This window comes from Aptenodytes patagonicus, chromosome 1 (assembly GCF_965638725.1).
Source record: "Aptenodytes patagonicus chromosome 1, bAptPat1.pri.cur, whole genome shotgun sequence".
Lineage (NCBI taxonomy): Eukaryota > Metazoa > Chordata > Aves > Sphenisciformes > Spheniscidae > Aptenodytes > Aptenodytes patagonicus.
The window spans coordinates 96633250-96646656 of NC_134949.1; the positions used below are offsets into that span (position 1 = coordinate 96633250).

Consider the following 13407-nt stretch of genomic DNA (forward strand, 5'->3'; position numbering starts at 1 on the left):
TATTCCATTACTTGTAGAGACCTAACGTACAATGTTAGAGAACATTTAGGCAGTTACTAGATATGTAAGAAAACAGGTATAAATGTTCCACCAGCTTTATTATGTGCTTATTACATCTATAATTTTCTTTCGGAAGTTTTCATTATCACTATTAACTGTTTTTTTGGAAGACTTATCCAGTCAAAAGGCATAAAGATCACCGTATTATTGTGCAGAACTGCCACACCCTGTGGATGAAAAATAGAGAACAAGCAATAGATTATAGGATATTCTCATAAAATACAGAATGAATATTTGAAATAAGTCTGACTCAGAAGTCAGAACTGGTTCATAAATGAATTTCAATAAAAATGTAGGGCTGAATCAGTGAATGTTGAAAATTTTTTAAGATCTTTTTAGAGAGGATGGGTGAAGAAGAGAAATGAATGTCAGGTAATAAGAGAGAAAAGAAGAGGAAATCTAGATAGGTCAACCCACTGCTTCTCCATGAAATTAAATTCCTAAATTGATTGCAAAATGGCTTTTGTTTAAATCATAAACATCTTTACTTCGAAATTTTGTGCAGGTTTTCTGACATGGTGAAGCTTATGAAAGCAGGGATAAGGGCTTTGTAAAATGGTAACAAACTGAGGACTGCATGTTGCAACTCTTACCTCTTTGTACTCTTCAATGATACGCAGCACAGAACAGTTAAGACCTGCAGTTGTGACTCAGTGCTGAATATATAGACAACTCTGATTCAGCAGAGATTCATACCCTGACTATTTCAGCATTCTGGAAGTTTGTTCTAATTTTATTACATGGAAACCTGGATATGTTGGGCTGTTTTTCCTTCGAATTGATTGTTTTAGATATCTATGTGAACCACGGTCTCTGAAATGATTTAGTTAACCCTGTTTGGTAGGTCTTTAAATCCCTGACTGTGTCTTTGTCTATACCGGGCCTTTAAAGCTCTTTTGTTCTAGTAATGCTTGAGAGAGTTGTCACGTGACAACTTCTTTTGTCTTCTTTTATTGTTAATGGAAGTCCTGCACATGGATTTTTACCTCCACCCCCAAGTCAAGGGAAAGAATGGTTCCTTTGCTAAACAGAAAATACCAGACCTTGTTTGGAAGAGATCCTTAGGTGGATGGGTGGAGGCAGAAACATTTGGAAGTAAAATTATTTAAGTGACTATGACAGGATTTTTTGGGGTGATTTGGGCATTTCAGTGAGTCTAAGCACTACGCTGTGAATGTCATAGGCAAAACGTGGTAAATCATATAAACATTGAAAGATCCTTGAAGATGCTCAGCAGAGAAAACCAGAGACGAGGTCTGAAGAACATAGAAGAGAGCTCTGGGTACATCAGTGAAACCTGGTATGGGTTTGTCAATTAAGAGTTTCGTAGATAGAAAGGATCACATTTCCCTTGCGGTATGTGTTGGCATCTTTGGAATCATGAAAGTCGTCTTAACAGCCAAATATGTTTGCCACTAGACCAAAGAAGCACTTTATTTTGGAAAGCACCAAGAGCTCTATTTCTCAAAAAAGGCTTAAAAAATTGCATACTACGTTGAAGAAAAAACGCAAATATCTTCCATATGAACTTGGTGACTCCTGGATTATAAATCACCCTATTCCTGACACTTGCATATTACCTTCCTTTTTTTGTACATGGAATTTTCACATCCATCTACAGGCAATAAGATTATGATGTTCCTGTTACTATTTTGATAAAAATTTGGTGCTTTTTTCTTTAATTGGATGAAATGTTCAGCAGTATCAGTATGGTACAAATCTTTTGGTTAGGATGCCTTATACAATTGGGGGACTGAAGTTTTAGAAATTTCTGTTGAGAAATAAATTGCCAGAGGCCTTTAAGAACAGGCTGGAAAAGCAGGAATGGCTGCCTTGATTCTTGCTGGGGTGGGCAGATAGGCGAGGTTGGCCTGTCAGGGTGCTTTCTAGCCCTGCAATTCTCTTGAGAAATGAAAAATAATGCAAGTTCCTAACTTATTTAACTGAAATCAGCAGTAGTCAGCTCAACTGTGGATGTGGATCTGCATGTTGATCAATATGCAGATGAGTCAATAGCCAGAAAGCAAGTAGGACACTATTGGTCGTGTTTAAAATCTGACTTGTTCTGAATGCAGCTAGAGAACTAATGCTATAAATACTTAATGTCTTAATTCAGCTTTGTTCGTTAGCAATCATCTCTCCTTCCTCTGAAATGCAGCAGCAGAAGTTAAGTTTAATAATTAAAATTTTAGAATTTATTGTAAGTTCTGCTTTTCATCTAAAATAATAGCTACAGCTTTGTCAGTGTAATCTTTCATTAAATTCTTTTCAAACAGTTTTTTTTTGGTAGCAAAAAATACTGTGGCAGTTAGAAAATTGAAGTCAGATTTAGATCTTGGTAAATTGCCCTTGATTTATACCATTGTAATGGACATTAGAAACCAGCTCATATACAACAGAACAGTAATAGCCACTTTATCGATGTAACTGTTGTACAAGCAGAGGTAAGGCTCCAGTACGCTGGAGAAATGCCAGTTTTCCAAAGGAAAAAATGTTTCTTTCAAAATAAAGTATGAAGTTTCATAGTAAACAAACAAACAAAACACCACCTTACTTCTCCATCTGAGAGTAATGGAGAGGGTGAGGAGATCATGAAAATACAGAGGTTTCATAGCAACCCAGTTAGGAATTTTATTTTCTTTCTTATGTTTTCACAATTCTTCATCAGCATTAGCTGCAAGTGCTGTCAACCTCCACAGAAATCTAATGGAAAAGGAGTAGAGGGTCAAAGAGTGCTTTCATTTGGAGTTTTGTATCCACCTGAAACTAAAAGGAGGTTGCATTGTTGCTATAGGTCATGCTTTGAGGAAGTTGTGCAGAACTTGCTAGCAAAACTGCTTTTGGATATGATAGGAAAAGTTATACCTGACTTACAAAACATGCATGCTTAGCAGGAAGCTGGCAATTCCAATTCTCCATTTTTATTTCATGTACTTCCAAGCAGAATTACACGGGAGTGAATGGCCGGACATTTGGACATCTCTCTGACTTTTTAGTAGAGTTTGATGCTTTATTGTAGTTGATTTGTTTGCTGACAAGGAGCACTTGGGAGTGTCCTCTATGGGTCTGTCTTTCAACACAAGGCTTTAAATCCTAGGTTTGTGTACTCTGTGAGCCTGGTTTGAAAACTAGTGGAAGCCTTTCTATTAATTTGAGCAGACTTTAGCTTAGACCTCTGTGTAGCCATTAAAGATCCAGTTAAGAGTGAGGGTTTGTCCCAGATGTTCCCTCCGTGTGCTGTTGCCAGCTCTTCTCAGCAATGCATGACAGCCACTTGCTATGCCAGATATGGCTGCATTTAGGTGTGCTGCATCTATGGCGTTTACAAATATTCTTTGATGTCCACTTGCAGAAAGATGATGATCAGCATCTCTGTATCTATAGTCTCAGAGAAAGCAAACCTCCTAAATCTTAGAATTGCTCAGTTCCTCTTTAGGCAAATGGAGAGCATTGCTGCATTTGAGGTCCACATCAGCAGAGATATTTTCTAGGATTACAAAATCTTAAAGAAAAAAAAATCAGTAACACTTGGATTCACGGATAAAAATCTCAATATTTTGGGTTATTTTTGACAAAAGCATGAATCAGATACTTTTTTGGTTGTGCTAAATACCACAGGTATTACCCCTTGGAGTTTTCCTCCCAAGAGGAGTAATTACTCAAAACACTAGAAATTCATGTGTTCTGATCTCCTGGTCTGGTTGCCAGATACAATTCAAGTAGATGCAAGCGTCTGTGCCAACTCTGTGCATGAGCTCAATGCAATTGCATGCCTGCTTCAAAGAACAGCTTTTTGGCAAACAGATATGAACTAATTTTTATTCTAGGACCTTGAGCCTGAGAATTGCTCAGCAAGCCATTTATCTGTATGGTTTTCAAGGACTTGGCTAAAATAAAACTATTGTTCTAAGATGTCTTTCTCAAAGAATTTGTACACTGAAATGTTAAAAAGCTGTTGGAGTTTAAATATTTAAGCAATCCTAATCTATCAATATATTTTAGGGATTTTTTTCCTTCTCTTTCATACCATCCTTGAGTACCTTTTTTGCCACAAGTTCTGATTAAAAGCTGTAGAAGTTAATAGAAATTACACATTGCTCAGAAGTAGAGAAATGGGCCCTGCTGCCTGTGGCCTCTTTCCCATACGCTTGTGAGCTTTATCCCCAATTCCTTTGCTGCAGACCATCACCTCCCGAGCGGTTAAATGTCTGCAGTAAGCATCTTTAATGCAATGAACAGATGTGTGTAATAACCACCTAATGTTTTGCTAGGTTTTGCAATGGAACAGGTATGGTTACTGCTCCTGCTGACGATTAAAGTGCTTTCAGTGACTGCTCAGTTCAATGGATACAACTGTGATGCTAACCTCCATAGCAGGTTTCCTGGTAAGTGTTTAATAGACTTTTTTCTAATGGCTTCTTTATTGTCTTGGTTCAAAGCAGTGCTTATTTTTAAATACAGAGCTTTAAAGATGTCTGAAGCCTGGGGGTAGAACTCCACATTAAGTGAGTGTTAACTGTCTGGGTGACAATGAAACTCCTCTAATGTTGCACTTTACTTTCTTCTTAATTGCACAATGGGTCAAATTCAGCCTAGTAGTAATGAATACAACTCCCCTCGCATCAGTGGGGTTCGACCTGCTTTTGCCAGAGCTCTATCCTGTCCAAGAAATTCACCAGAGGTCACATGGTTGGAAATGTTCTCTATAGATTTAGGAGTCTGAAACTTCTAACTGGGTTTTCTTTCATGTTTTATCTGGATAAGAGAATATAATTATGTCCTTCTAATTAAATAAAGAAATATATATCTATTTTTGAGTAAAATGAAATCGATGGCAAAATTCAGTGCCTCACTTCAACATTAAGTGCTTGGTTAGGGACGGGTGAAGCAAGAGGATGTATCTGTATGATGTACACTCATGCCGGTGAGAAAATGGGAATTAAGTTGTTTTGGAGACATCAGATGTCCAGAGCTGTTAATACAATGAGAAACAGACATGAAATTTCACTCTTAGTGGCATGTGTATCAGGGTTTACTCTGCTAAAGAATGTTTTTAGTCTCTGTTACATTGCTTATCCTTCCTGCCTCAGTTGTTTTCTGGAGAGAATAATAATAATAAAAAAGGTGGTGAATACTGGCTTGCTCACATCTTGTGTTTCTGAGGTAGCAACTGAATTGAACAGTATAGTGATGAACTCTCAGTATTGTATTATGCTGTAATACCTTTCAGTGTTGTTGCTTTCTGAATAATAATAGTTTTGATTTTTTTCAGGAAGGATCAGCTCTTTTATTAAACTTAAGTCAGCAGAAAGCCTACAGTCTGTTTATTGTTTCCTGTGTTGCCATCGCATTGCTAGGTGCTTTGTTGACATAAAGACCAACAGTGGGTTTGATCCTTGTTCACTTAATTGATGTGAATATGAAGAGTAGAGAAATAAGATATGCAAAGAAGATCAAATATGTTGTTTCCATCCCTGACAAAAATCACTGTTTAATTGAGTATTTCACAAACTACTTCTATATTTCCCTTCTTAGGTGAAAGTTTTACAGGCTTGCCTCAAAAGTGTGGGTGAATTGTGCCCGCTTCCCTCAGATCTACCTTTTGTAGTTTTTCATGTAATTGTTTTTCTGTTTCAGGCTTCTTGAAAGGATTGTAACAGCTAGAGGGAAGTTTAGATTCCTCTTTCTGTGCTTTTTAAATATTTCTCTGGTTACTTTTTGCACCAACCCTGTGCCAAGGTTTTATATTTGCAATGTGATAGCTGTGAATTGAATCCACCTCTTATTGTGGGTATTTAGGGGCCACTTGCAGTTCTGCCTCATAAAAAAGGCTCATATCGGATTCCATGTCTGCCAAATCTCAGGGACTTGGGAGAAAATCTATTTAGGTTACAAGTAAACAGATTTTTTTTTTTAAAATAAATGCTAATCACCCCGCACTGCCCATAGGAGCTGAGAGTCGGAGTCCTGCTCTTTCTTGTTTGTGATCTCAAGCAGTAGAGATTCAAAGGTTGGAATTTAATTAACTGTCTTAGTGCTGATTTTGAGAGCAAGGAAAGAAAAATAATTCTGCTTGTTAGTTGTGTATTTGAGATAGAGGTAAAAAACAGAAAACCCTTTTGTCCCAAAATTTGACGGGTATTATTTTCAGTATGCAGAAGGGACTTCTATGTGATGGGCTGGAGCTGGTGGAGCTGAGTGAGGCTGCTGGAGCTCTGTTTCTGGGTTCAAGAACCCCAGAAGATGGGTGAGAGAGCCTCTGTGGGGAGAAGGGGCTTGCCCTCGCTACGCTTGCTTCCCCAGCGCTAGCTCAGGCTGTGGCTTTGAGGGTGCTGGCCTGACTGCCTCCAGAATTCAAATGTAAGGGGAGTGGTGAGAGAGGTGTCAAAAGAGAGAACGCTTCAAAACAAGCATCCTCCAGGCTGAGATACTGCTCACAGAGCCTGGTTATGGATAGGACTTTCTTCCTGTTCCTTGTTTGTTCCACACAAGAAGTCTTCACTGTTGTCAGCTGAAATTCCAAACATGGGTCGAGAATAGACTTTTTTGCTGAGGTCTGTGGTGTGCAGATACCAGAGAAGCCATTGGGTTTTGAAGTTGCCTGCTCTTTTTCTTTAAATGCTGTGAAGAATGGAAGTGATCTTCAGCAAGGATGAGAAATTAAGTCTTCCTAAAGGAACCTTGGAGCTCATCCATTTTTCATTTGTTTGTGCTTTTATCATTCATTGCTTGGGTGACTCTTGCATAGGGATGGTGCTGCGTAAATAGGATGATAAATAATCAGGCAGGACTTTTGTTTCTGTAGTTTGTGGGTTTATTTTAGAGTAGGTATGCAATAGTTAGCAGGGATGAAGAAAAAACACCCATATTTGGTAGATTGAAAATTCTGTGACATTTTATACCAAAAGCAAGATGTGTTCTAGAGAGTATGTAATAAGGTCAGATCCTGCCATCCTTCAGAGAGTTGCCTGGAGAAAAAAGCTTTAGTTCTGCATTGCAGTAAAGCATAGCTTTTAGAAGGCTTTGGGGGGATGGAGCCATAGCAGTCTGGCTGTCTTCAGATGGGAAACACACAGTTTTGATTCAGGGGGCTCTTGCTGTAAGTACATACTGAGAACTTAGTAGAAGCTAAGAAAATATTGCAGCTTTTTCACATACACTATGCATTTTAATTCACTACCAAAGCAGTGATTTGATCAAAGAGGAGGCTCATGCAGAGAAGCTGGTTTTGAACTTTAAAAGTCTTTGCATGCCTCTTCTGGTAGAATGACTTTTGTCAATGGTGTTCTGTGGCAAACTCTAGACCTCTACAGGTTTTTTGCTGTCTGCTCTGGGCAAGTCTTGGCAATGTGTGGAAGGGTACCAGAGCAGAAGGGGGCAGTGGAGCTGTCAGCATTTGGCTCATGTTGCCATGGGTCCGTCCTTGATTTAAGATGGTCTCTGTTACTGTAGTATCTATGTACCTCTTGAGCTTTACTCTGTTTTGCATGCGACACCCCTGTGAGTACTGTTGACTCAGTACTACCTATAGGTAGTTTGTATGATTTGAGTCAGAAAGAAGCCAAGTGCTTTGCCTGTATGGAAACTTTATGACAAAGAGGTCATTGCATTTAAGGCCCCATCAGCTGGGTGAGCTAACCTTCAAACCTTTGCTCCTCTCTTACTCAGAAAACCGGAAGCTTTTACTGCAGGAATGCGAATACTTTTTGTTTAAACTTGTATGTATATAGGAATAATATTTACCTTTCTAAATTCACAAGAAATGAGCTAGATGTTTAGCATCTAAAGGAGTATTAGAGCTGTTTGAACCTGGTTTCAGATTAATTTCTGAATAAATAATGTTGTTTTAATTCCAGAGTGGACTAATTTGGCAACAATACTTCCTTGTAAAGTAGTGGGCAGAAAAGGTTCAGTCTGGAAAGGTCATTTATCCTCCTGTATAGCACAAAGGTGGTTTTTGTACTGTATGGTCTCATTTCCCTTAGTGTCAAATGAGAATTTTGCAAGTGGTAATGGTACCTTAACAGGTAAAGTAACATCCTGCTTTTTAAAAGGCTTGAAGAGAGTTATAAAATTAACTGAGCTACTTTATAGTACATGCTGCAATTTGTTACAATCTGACTGTTTGTGCATTTGTCCAAATAAGTGTAAAGGCGCACTTTGCCATTTGCCTTTTTGTACTGTTCCCTCTACCTTAGTATACCCATTAAATGGATCATAACAGTTCTCATGTAGTGAATACCAAGGCATGTTTTTTCTTGATCTTTGTATGTTATGTTAGTGGAATTATGTATGTGTACAAACCAGGAGAATCATGCCAAATCACTTCAACTCCTGTCTTGCCTCCAATACTTTTCTGCCCAAATTTACACCCAGTGAGTAACATTTATCGCCACATTAACTCAGGACAGAGTTTAGCCTGCACTTGATTGTTTTGACTTTAAAGCCACCATTAAAGCTGTCTAAATTAAACTGCTTGTGCTCCTGTACCACGGGGGGGGGGGGGGGGGGGGGGGGGGGAGCTAGTTCATTGCAGTGGAGATTTCATTTCCTCTCTGTTGTGACAATGCAGTGAAACAATTCATTTCAGCAGGCTTAATGGTATAGTATTGACTGAAGTAGTTCTGCAGTTCTTAATAGCACTTAATCTTTGAGCAGATGTAATAAATGAGTTGTTATATAAAGGAGTAATGCCTGTGTTTAACACGGTGCAGTATGTCTTTTTGTAAAGCACTAGGGGACCAAAATAGCCCCTCCAAACATCTACGGACAGAGAAGAGCTTAAAGAAAAGCTACGTTATAGCTCTAAAGCAAAACAAACTGTTGCTTGGCCTATATCCTAACCTGATGCTTTTCCATTCAAGTACATAAAAATCTTCAGAACTTTTGAATAAAAGGTCAAATTCATCCAAGAAGATTTTTTTGCTGTTGTTCAAAAATTGATCAGTTGTAACAATTGCTGTTTTCTAGGTCTTTTGTATTGTCATAATGTACAGAATGAAAGATTGCAAGACGCTTTGTAGTATCGATCATTGTCTTTCAAGAGCCAACTGATTTTTCATTAAAGCTAAAGTTGATGGTTCTTAAAAAAACAAAACAAACCAGCTTTAAAGATATGATAATAAATTGCTCTGATATGCTGTTGATTGTACTTCAAAGTCTGCACAGCCTGAGACTGTGGTCTCATACAAAGTAGAGTCCAGACAACCTCAGACAAACGCACCCGACTTCCATGCCAGAGTGGGCTGGAAGGCAGAGCTCGGCCTCCTGAGTTTCTCAAAATTGCTGGAAATTTCTGTTCCAGAAGCAGGCTGTTTAATCGGACTCCAAATACTTAACCACTTGCTGTTTTCTACTCTGTCGCAGTGCTTCAGTTTATGAATGTGCTACTGAATGATTTGCTGGGGAATTTTGGAATAATGGTTTTGTTGCATGGTGTACTACGTTACCATATTAATTATTGTTTTCTCTTTAATGAAATTGTAGAGTCAAATCTGTTCTTCAGAATAATGCAATTCTGACCTTTATATTCCAATGTTTTGCTGTGACTGGGGTCTAAAAATTGATTTGATCAGGAGTTACAACACTAGACTAACTTCTACAATAATTACGTGGAGGTTAGCTGAAATACATCTTCTTACAATGTCTTTCCCTGTATTTTTCTTGCAGCTGAACGAGATATCAATGTTTTCTGTGGAGTGCAGACAATTACTATGAAGATAAATTTTTGCACAGTTCTTTTCTCTGGTTATTCTGAGACAGATCTGGCACTGAATGGGAAACATGGGGATGCCCACTGCAGGGGTTTCATCAATAACAACACCTTTCCAGCAGTGGTCATTTTCATCATCAATCTGAGTACTTTGGAATCCTGTGGAAACACTTTAGTGGTAAGACAAGGTCAAAGTGAAATTGTAGCATGGCTGTTTATACATAGGATCAAGTGAATGGCCTTGACAGCACTGTATCTTTTACAAATAATGTTTACATTGTCTTGCCCAGCTAGCAATATGTTGCATACATCAAAGAAAACCAGAGAAAGTCGGTAATTTATAATCTTGATTACTAATGAGAAAATGTGGTGGGACACACATTTATCCTCTGATTGGAAAGTATATTTTTCATTTTAATATTTTTTTCAGTGGAAAAATGAGATTTTTCCAAGCCATTTTTAAAACTTTTGCTGAACATGCCTTAAATTTTGCTGAAACTTTTCAAACACCCACTTGGAAAATGAAAGTAAAATATTTTTAAGAGTGGGTTAGGTAGATGAGAGTTATAGTCTGGGCACCTACTTCTGTGCTCTCATATGAGAGGGGCTTGCTGACTGATTGACTGATCTTATATGTTCTGTGATAAGGCAGTGACTGAATGTCTCAGGGGAGATAGTCTGGTCAGAGGGCCCAACCCACAGTAAACACCTCTGCTAGCAGTGCCTTGAGGTCTTGCACCTCCTTGGAAGATCTCAGCACAATATGGAACTGCCTGGCAACAAACTGAAGTTTTCAAGCAAATTTTGAATGTTTCACACACACACAAAAAAGGCTATCTAAGCTATGCACTCAATTCATGACAAAAAAGTCAAGATGTGGGACTGAAGTTCAGATTTGTATGTTCAGCTCTGATCTCTTAGTGCACAGCCACTCTGTGCTACGGTGTTTTGCCTGGGGGTGTGACTTCAGTGTCTACATTTTATGTTGCTGTTTCAGGCATGGATAATGCACATCTTTGTACAGCTAATGACTAAATCTAATCCCTAGCTGTGGGTGAGATTTTGGAACCAGAATCTGATCCAGGAGCTGACTTTGAAGTCTGTTTCGTACCAGTATAATTTCATTTTCTTCAATGAAACTATCTCGCTTTGAATGGGGGGAGGGGAGAAGTCAGGTCTCAAATCTTCTGAATCAAGGGAGAAGAGAGGTGTACAGTTTGTGTGTATATCACACTGTACAAGCAGTGATGACTTGTATCAAAGTATCTGTGAATAACTTACGAAAACAAGTATAAAAATGTATCATTTTTAAGGCTTATATTCTGTCTGGAATTCATACTTGCACTTGATGATACCTGCCAGTTTTTGTAACAATCTCCTGTTTTCTGTTGCTAATAATTTTCTGAAACTGGGCTGAAATATTCGATGTGCTCTGTGACCTATTTGCCTCAGGCTGAGTTTTTTTTTAAAATTTCAACAAAAAACAGTTCAGCAAGTTCAAGATTCTCTTTTCCCGTTTCCCCTGAAAAGCTGTAGCAGCTCCATGACTTGCATTAGAAGAATTTGCCAGGAAGCAACTTTTTCCTGTTCCTGTGGAGTCGGTCACGTTGTAAACTCCCTGAACTTACTATTTGATTATAATTGTAAGAGCTTGATGGTTTTTTTTAAAAAAAAAAAAAAACAACCAAACCAACAGTCTGGTAAGTCCAAATAATTGCAGCTCCCCATGAAGCCCCCCACAAGGCTGTACAGGATACACAGTAGCAGCTGCTAAAAATATAACCAGAAATTCCCCTCATCCTCTCTGTTTATGCATGCTGTGCCACAAAGAGCATAGAGGAGCAGGGAGCATTTCTTACCATGTTCCCCACACTGGGGTAGTACAATCCCATGCATTTCTTGGCTGTGTTTCGCAGCAAAGACCTTCAAACTAATTTTCAATGAGTAAAGGAAAGACAACAGTTCAGGCAGAAGTCAGGTAAAACCCAGGTCTGTCTGTAATAACGGCAGACAACTTTTTATTTTTTGGGGGGTGGGGTGGTGAGGAAGCTAAACAGAGCTGTAGTTGGCTATACTACCTTAGTGCTCTAGCCTGTGTTTTTTAGGCAAGGAATAGATCCTAGGAAATTGGATTTTCATCATTTTCCTGCCATTTAGCAAATGTTTAGGTACACTGTTGGCAAAGTGTATGGCTGCATCTGTCTTCTAGCCTTTTTTTCTGTAGCCAAAGAAATCAAAATACCTGCTGTGTATCCTGTGCTACTTAGTGCAAAATGTTACAACTCATGCGCACCTCAGCATGATTCTTCCATAACGAAATGGCTTTTTAAGAAACTGTGTGTTCTAAAGCTATTGAAAACACATGTTTTGCTCATAGTTATACAAAGGAAATGCTACTGTGGAAGTCTAGTGCCATGTTAATTGGCCTTATTGTGTATGTGCCTACTGAGAAAGTAATTTGTGACACTTATCTGCTGTTTTCAAACCACCCCCTTATTCAGATCAGTAGCTACAGATGGAGTGGGGCTGGGCTGCTACCAGGAGGAAAAGGTATCCTTCAGTTTTCTGGAGAGCTGCATGTTATTGCTGGCTCTGCACACTCTCTGAGCCTGAGCAACACAGGATAGTGCGAGTCCAGGGGCTGAATGAAGGTTGCATTGGCATTAAGGTTGTATTACTTTTCACCTCTTGCATTTCTGACAGTGTTTCTTTGCATATAGTTTATAATTTAGATTTAGAGATGTATAATGTAGACAAAAACACAGACTCAAAGTTCAGCTATTTGGCTTGTATCTGCTTATAAAGTACATTGGTTTTGATGTGTCAAAAACAAAGCTCAAGAGTGACAGAGTATTGTTTCTGTGAATGAAATTGTTTGTGTATTGACTTTATTATTGCATATAGAAGCTCATTTTAAGCTAATATTTTTTAACTAATAGAAAAGTTCCTTCAGCTTTTCCCAGTAATCATGTGAATTCACTGGGAATGCTCAGAAAAAAAGTATTCATCAGGTTTTTTTCAAACGTTGCTCAAGTCTGTTTTAAGAACAGGGATATCAATTGTGAACTGTACGTGCATGATTTTGGGGAGGTGAAAAACAGAACACAGGGAACGTGTTATTGAACTAAATTAATTTTTGAAGATCTCTCTGGGTAAATTATGGGCTAAAGCATCAGTGTCCTTAGGTATCTTTTGTTCCACAGTTAACTTTCTGATAATAGTTGTTTTGTGTCTCCCTCAATAGGTATCCTCAGCTCGAGGTATCAATGCTTATGGAAATACCTCAGTGGTACAGATAGGTAATGTTTCAGGCTATATTGATACGCCAGACCCACCAACGATTATCAGCTATTTGCCTGGGCTTCTGTACAAATTTAGCTGTAGCTATCCACTGGAGTACTTGGTTAACAATACCCAGCTTGCTTCGTAAGTGTGCTTTTCATTTCTATGTGTTTCATTCAAATGTTTATGTAAGCCCATATGTATGTGTATGTATGCACACACCCCTAAATTTATGCATGCCATAGCAGTATTGTCAACAGCGATTTTTAGCTGTGCAGGAGTAAAGGGAAATGAAGAAGCACTGAAAGAAGAGGTGATGCAAAGGAAAATGTAGCATCATTGTGTGAGATAAC

General features: G+C 38.5%; 1 protein-coding gene across 2 annotated transcripts in view; it reads left to right on the top strand.

Moving 5' to 3' along the window:
• ZPLD1 (zona pellucida like domain containing 1) overlaps nt 1-13407 on the top strand; it is a 70366-nt gene that overhangs the window by 39832 nt on the left and 17127 nt on the right. For both annotated transcript variants that reach the window (XM_076328844.1, XM_076328843.1), the window contains exons 3-5: nt 4332-4445; nt 9730-9950; nt 13017-13198. In XM_076328844.1, coding sequence (XP_076184959.1) covers nt 4340-4445; nt 9730-9950; nt 13017-13198 — 509 coding nt within the window. In that variant the 5' untranslated portion in view covers nt 4332-4339. The remainder of the gene's footprint in view (nt 1-4331; nt 4446-9729; nt 9951-13016; nt 13199-13407) is intronic.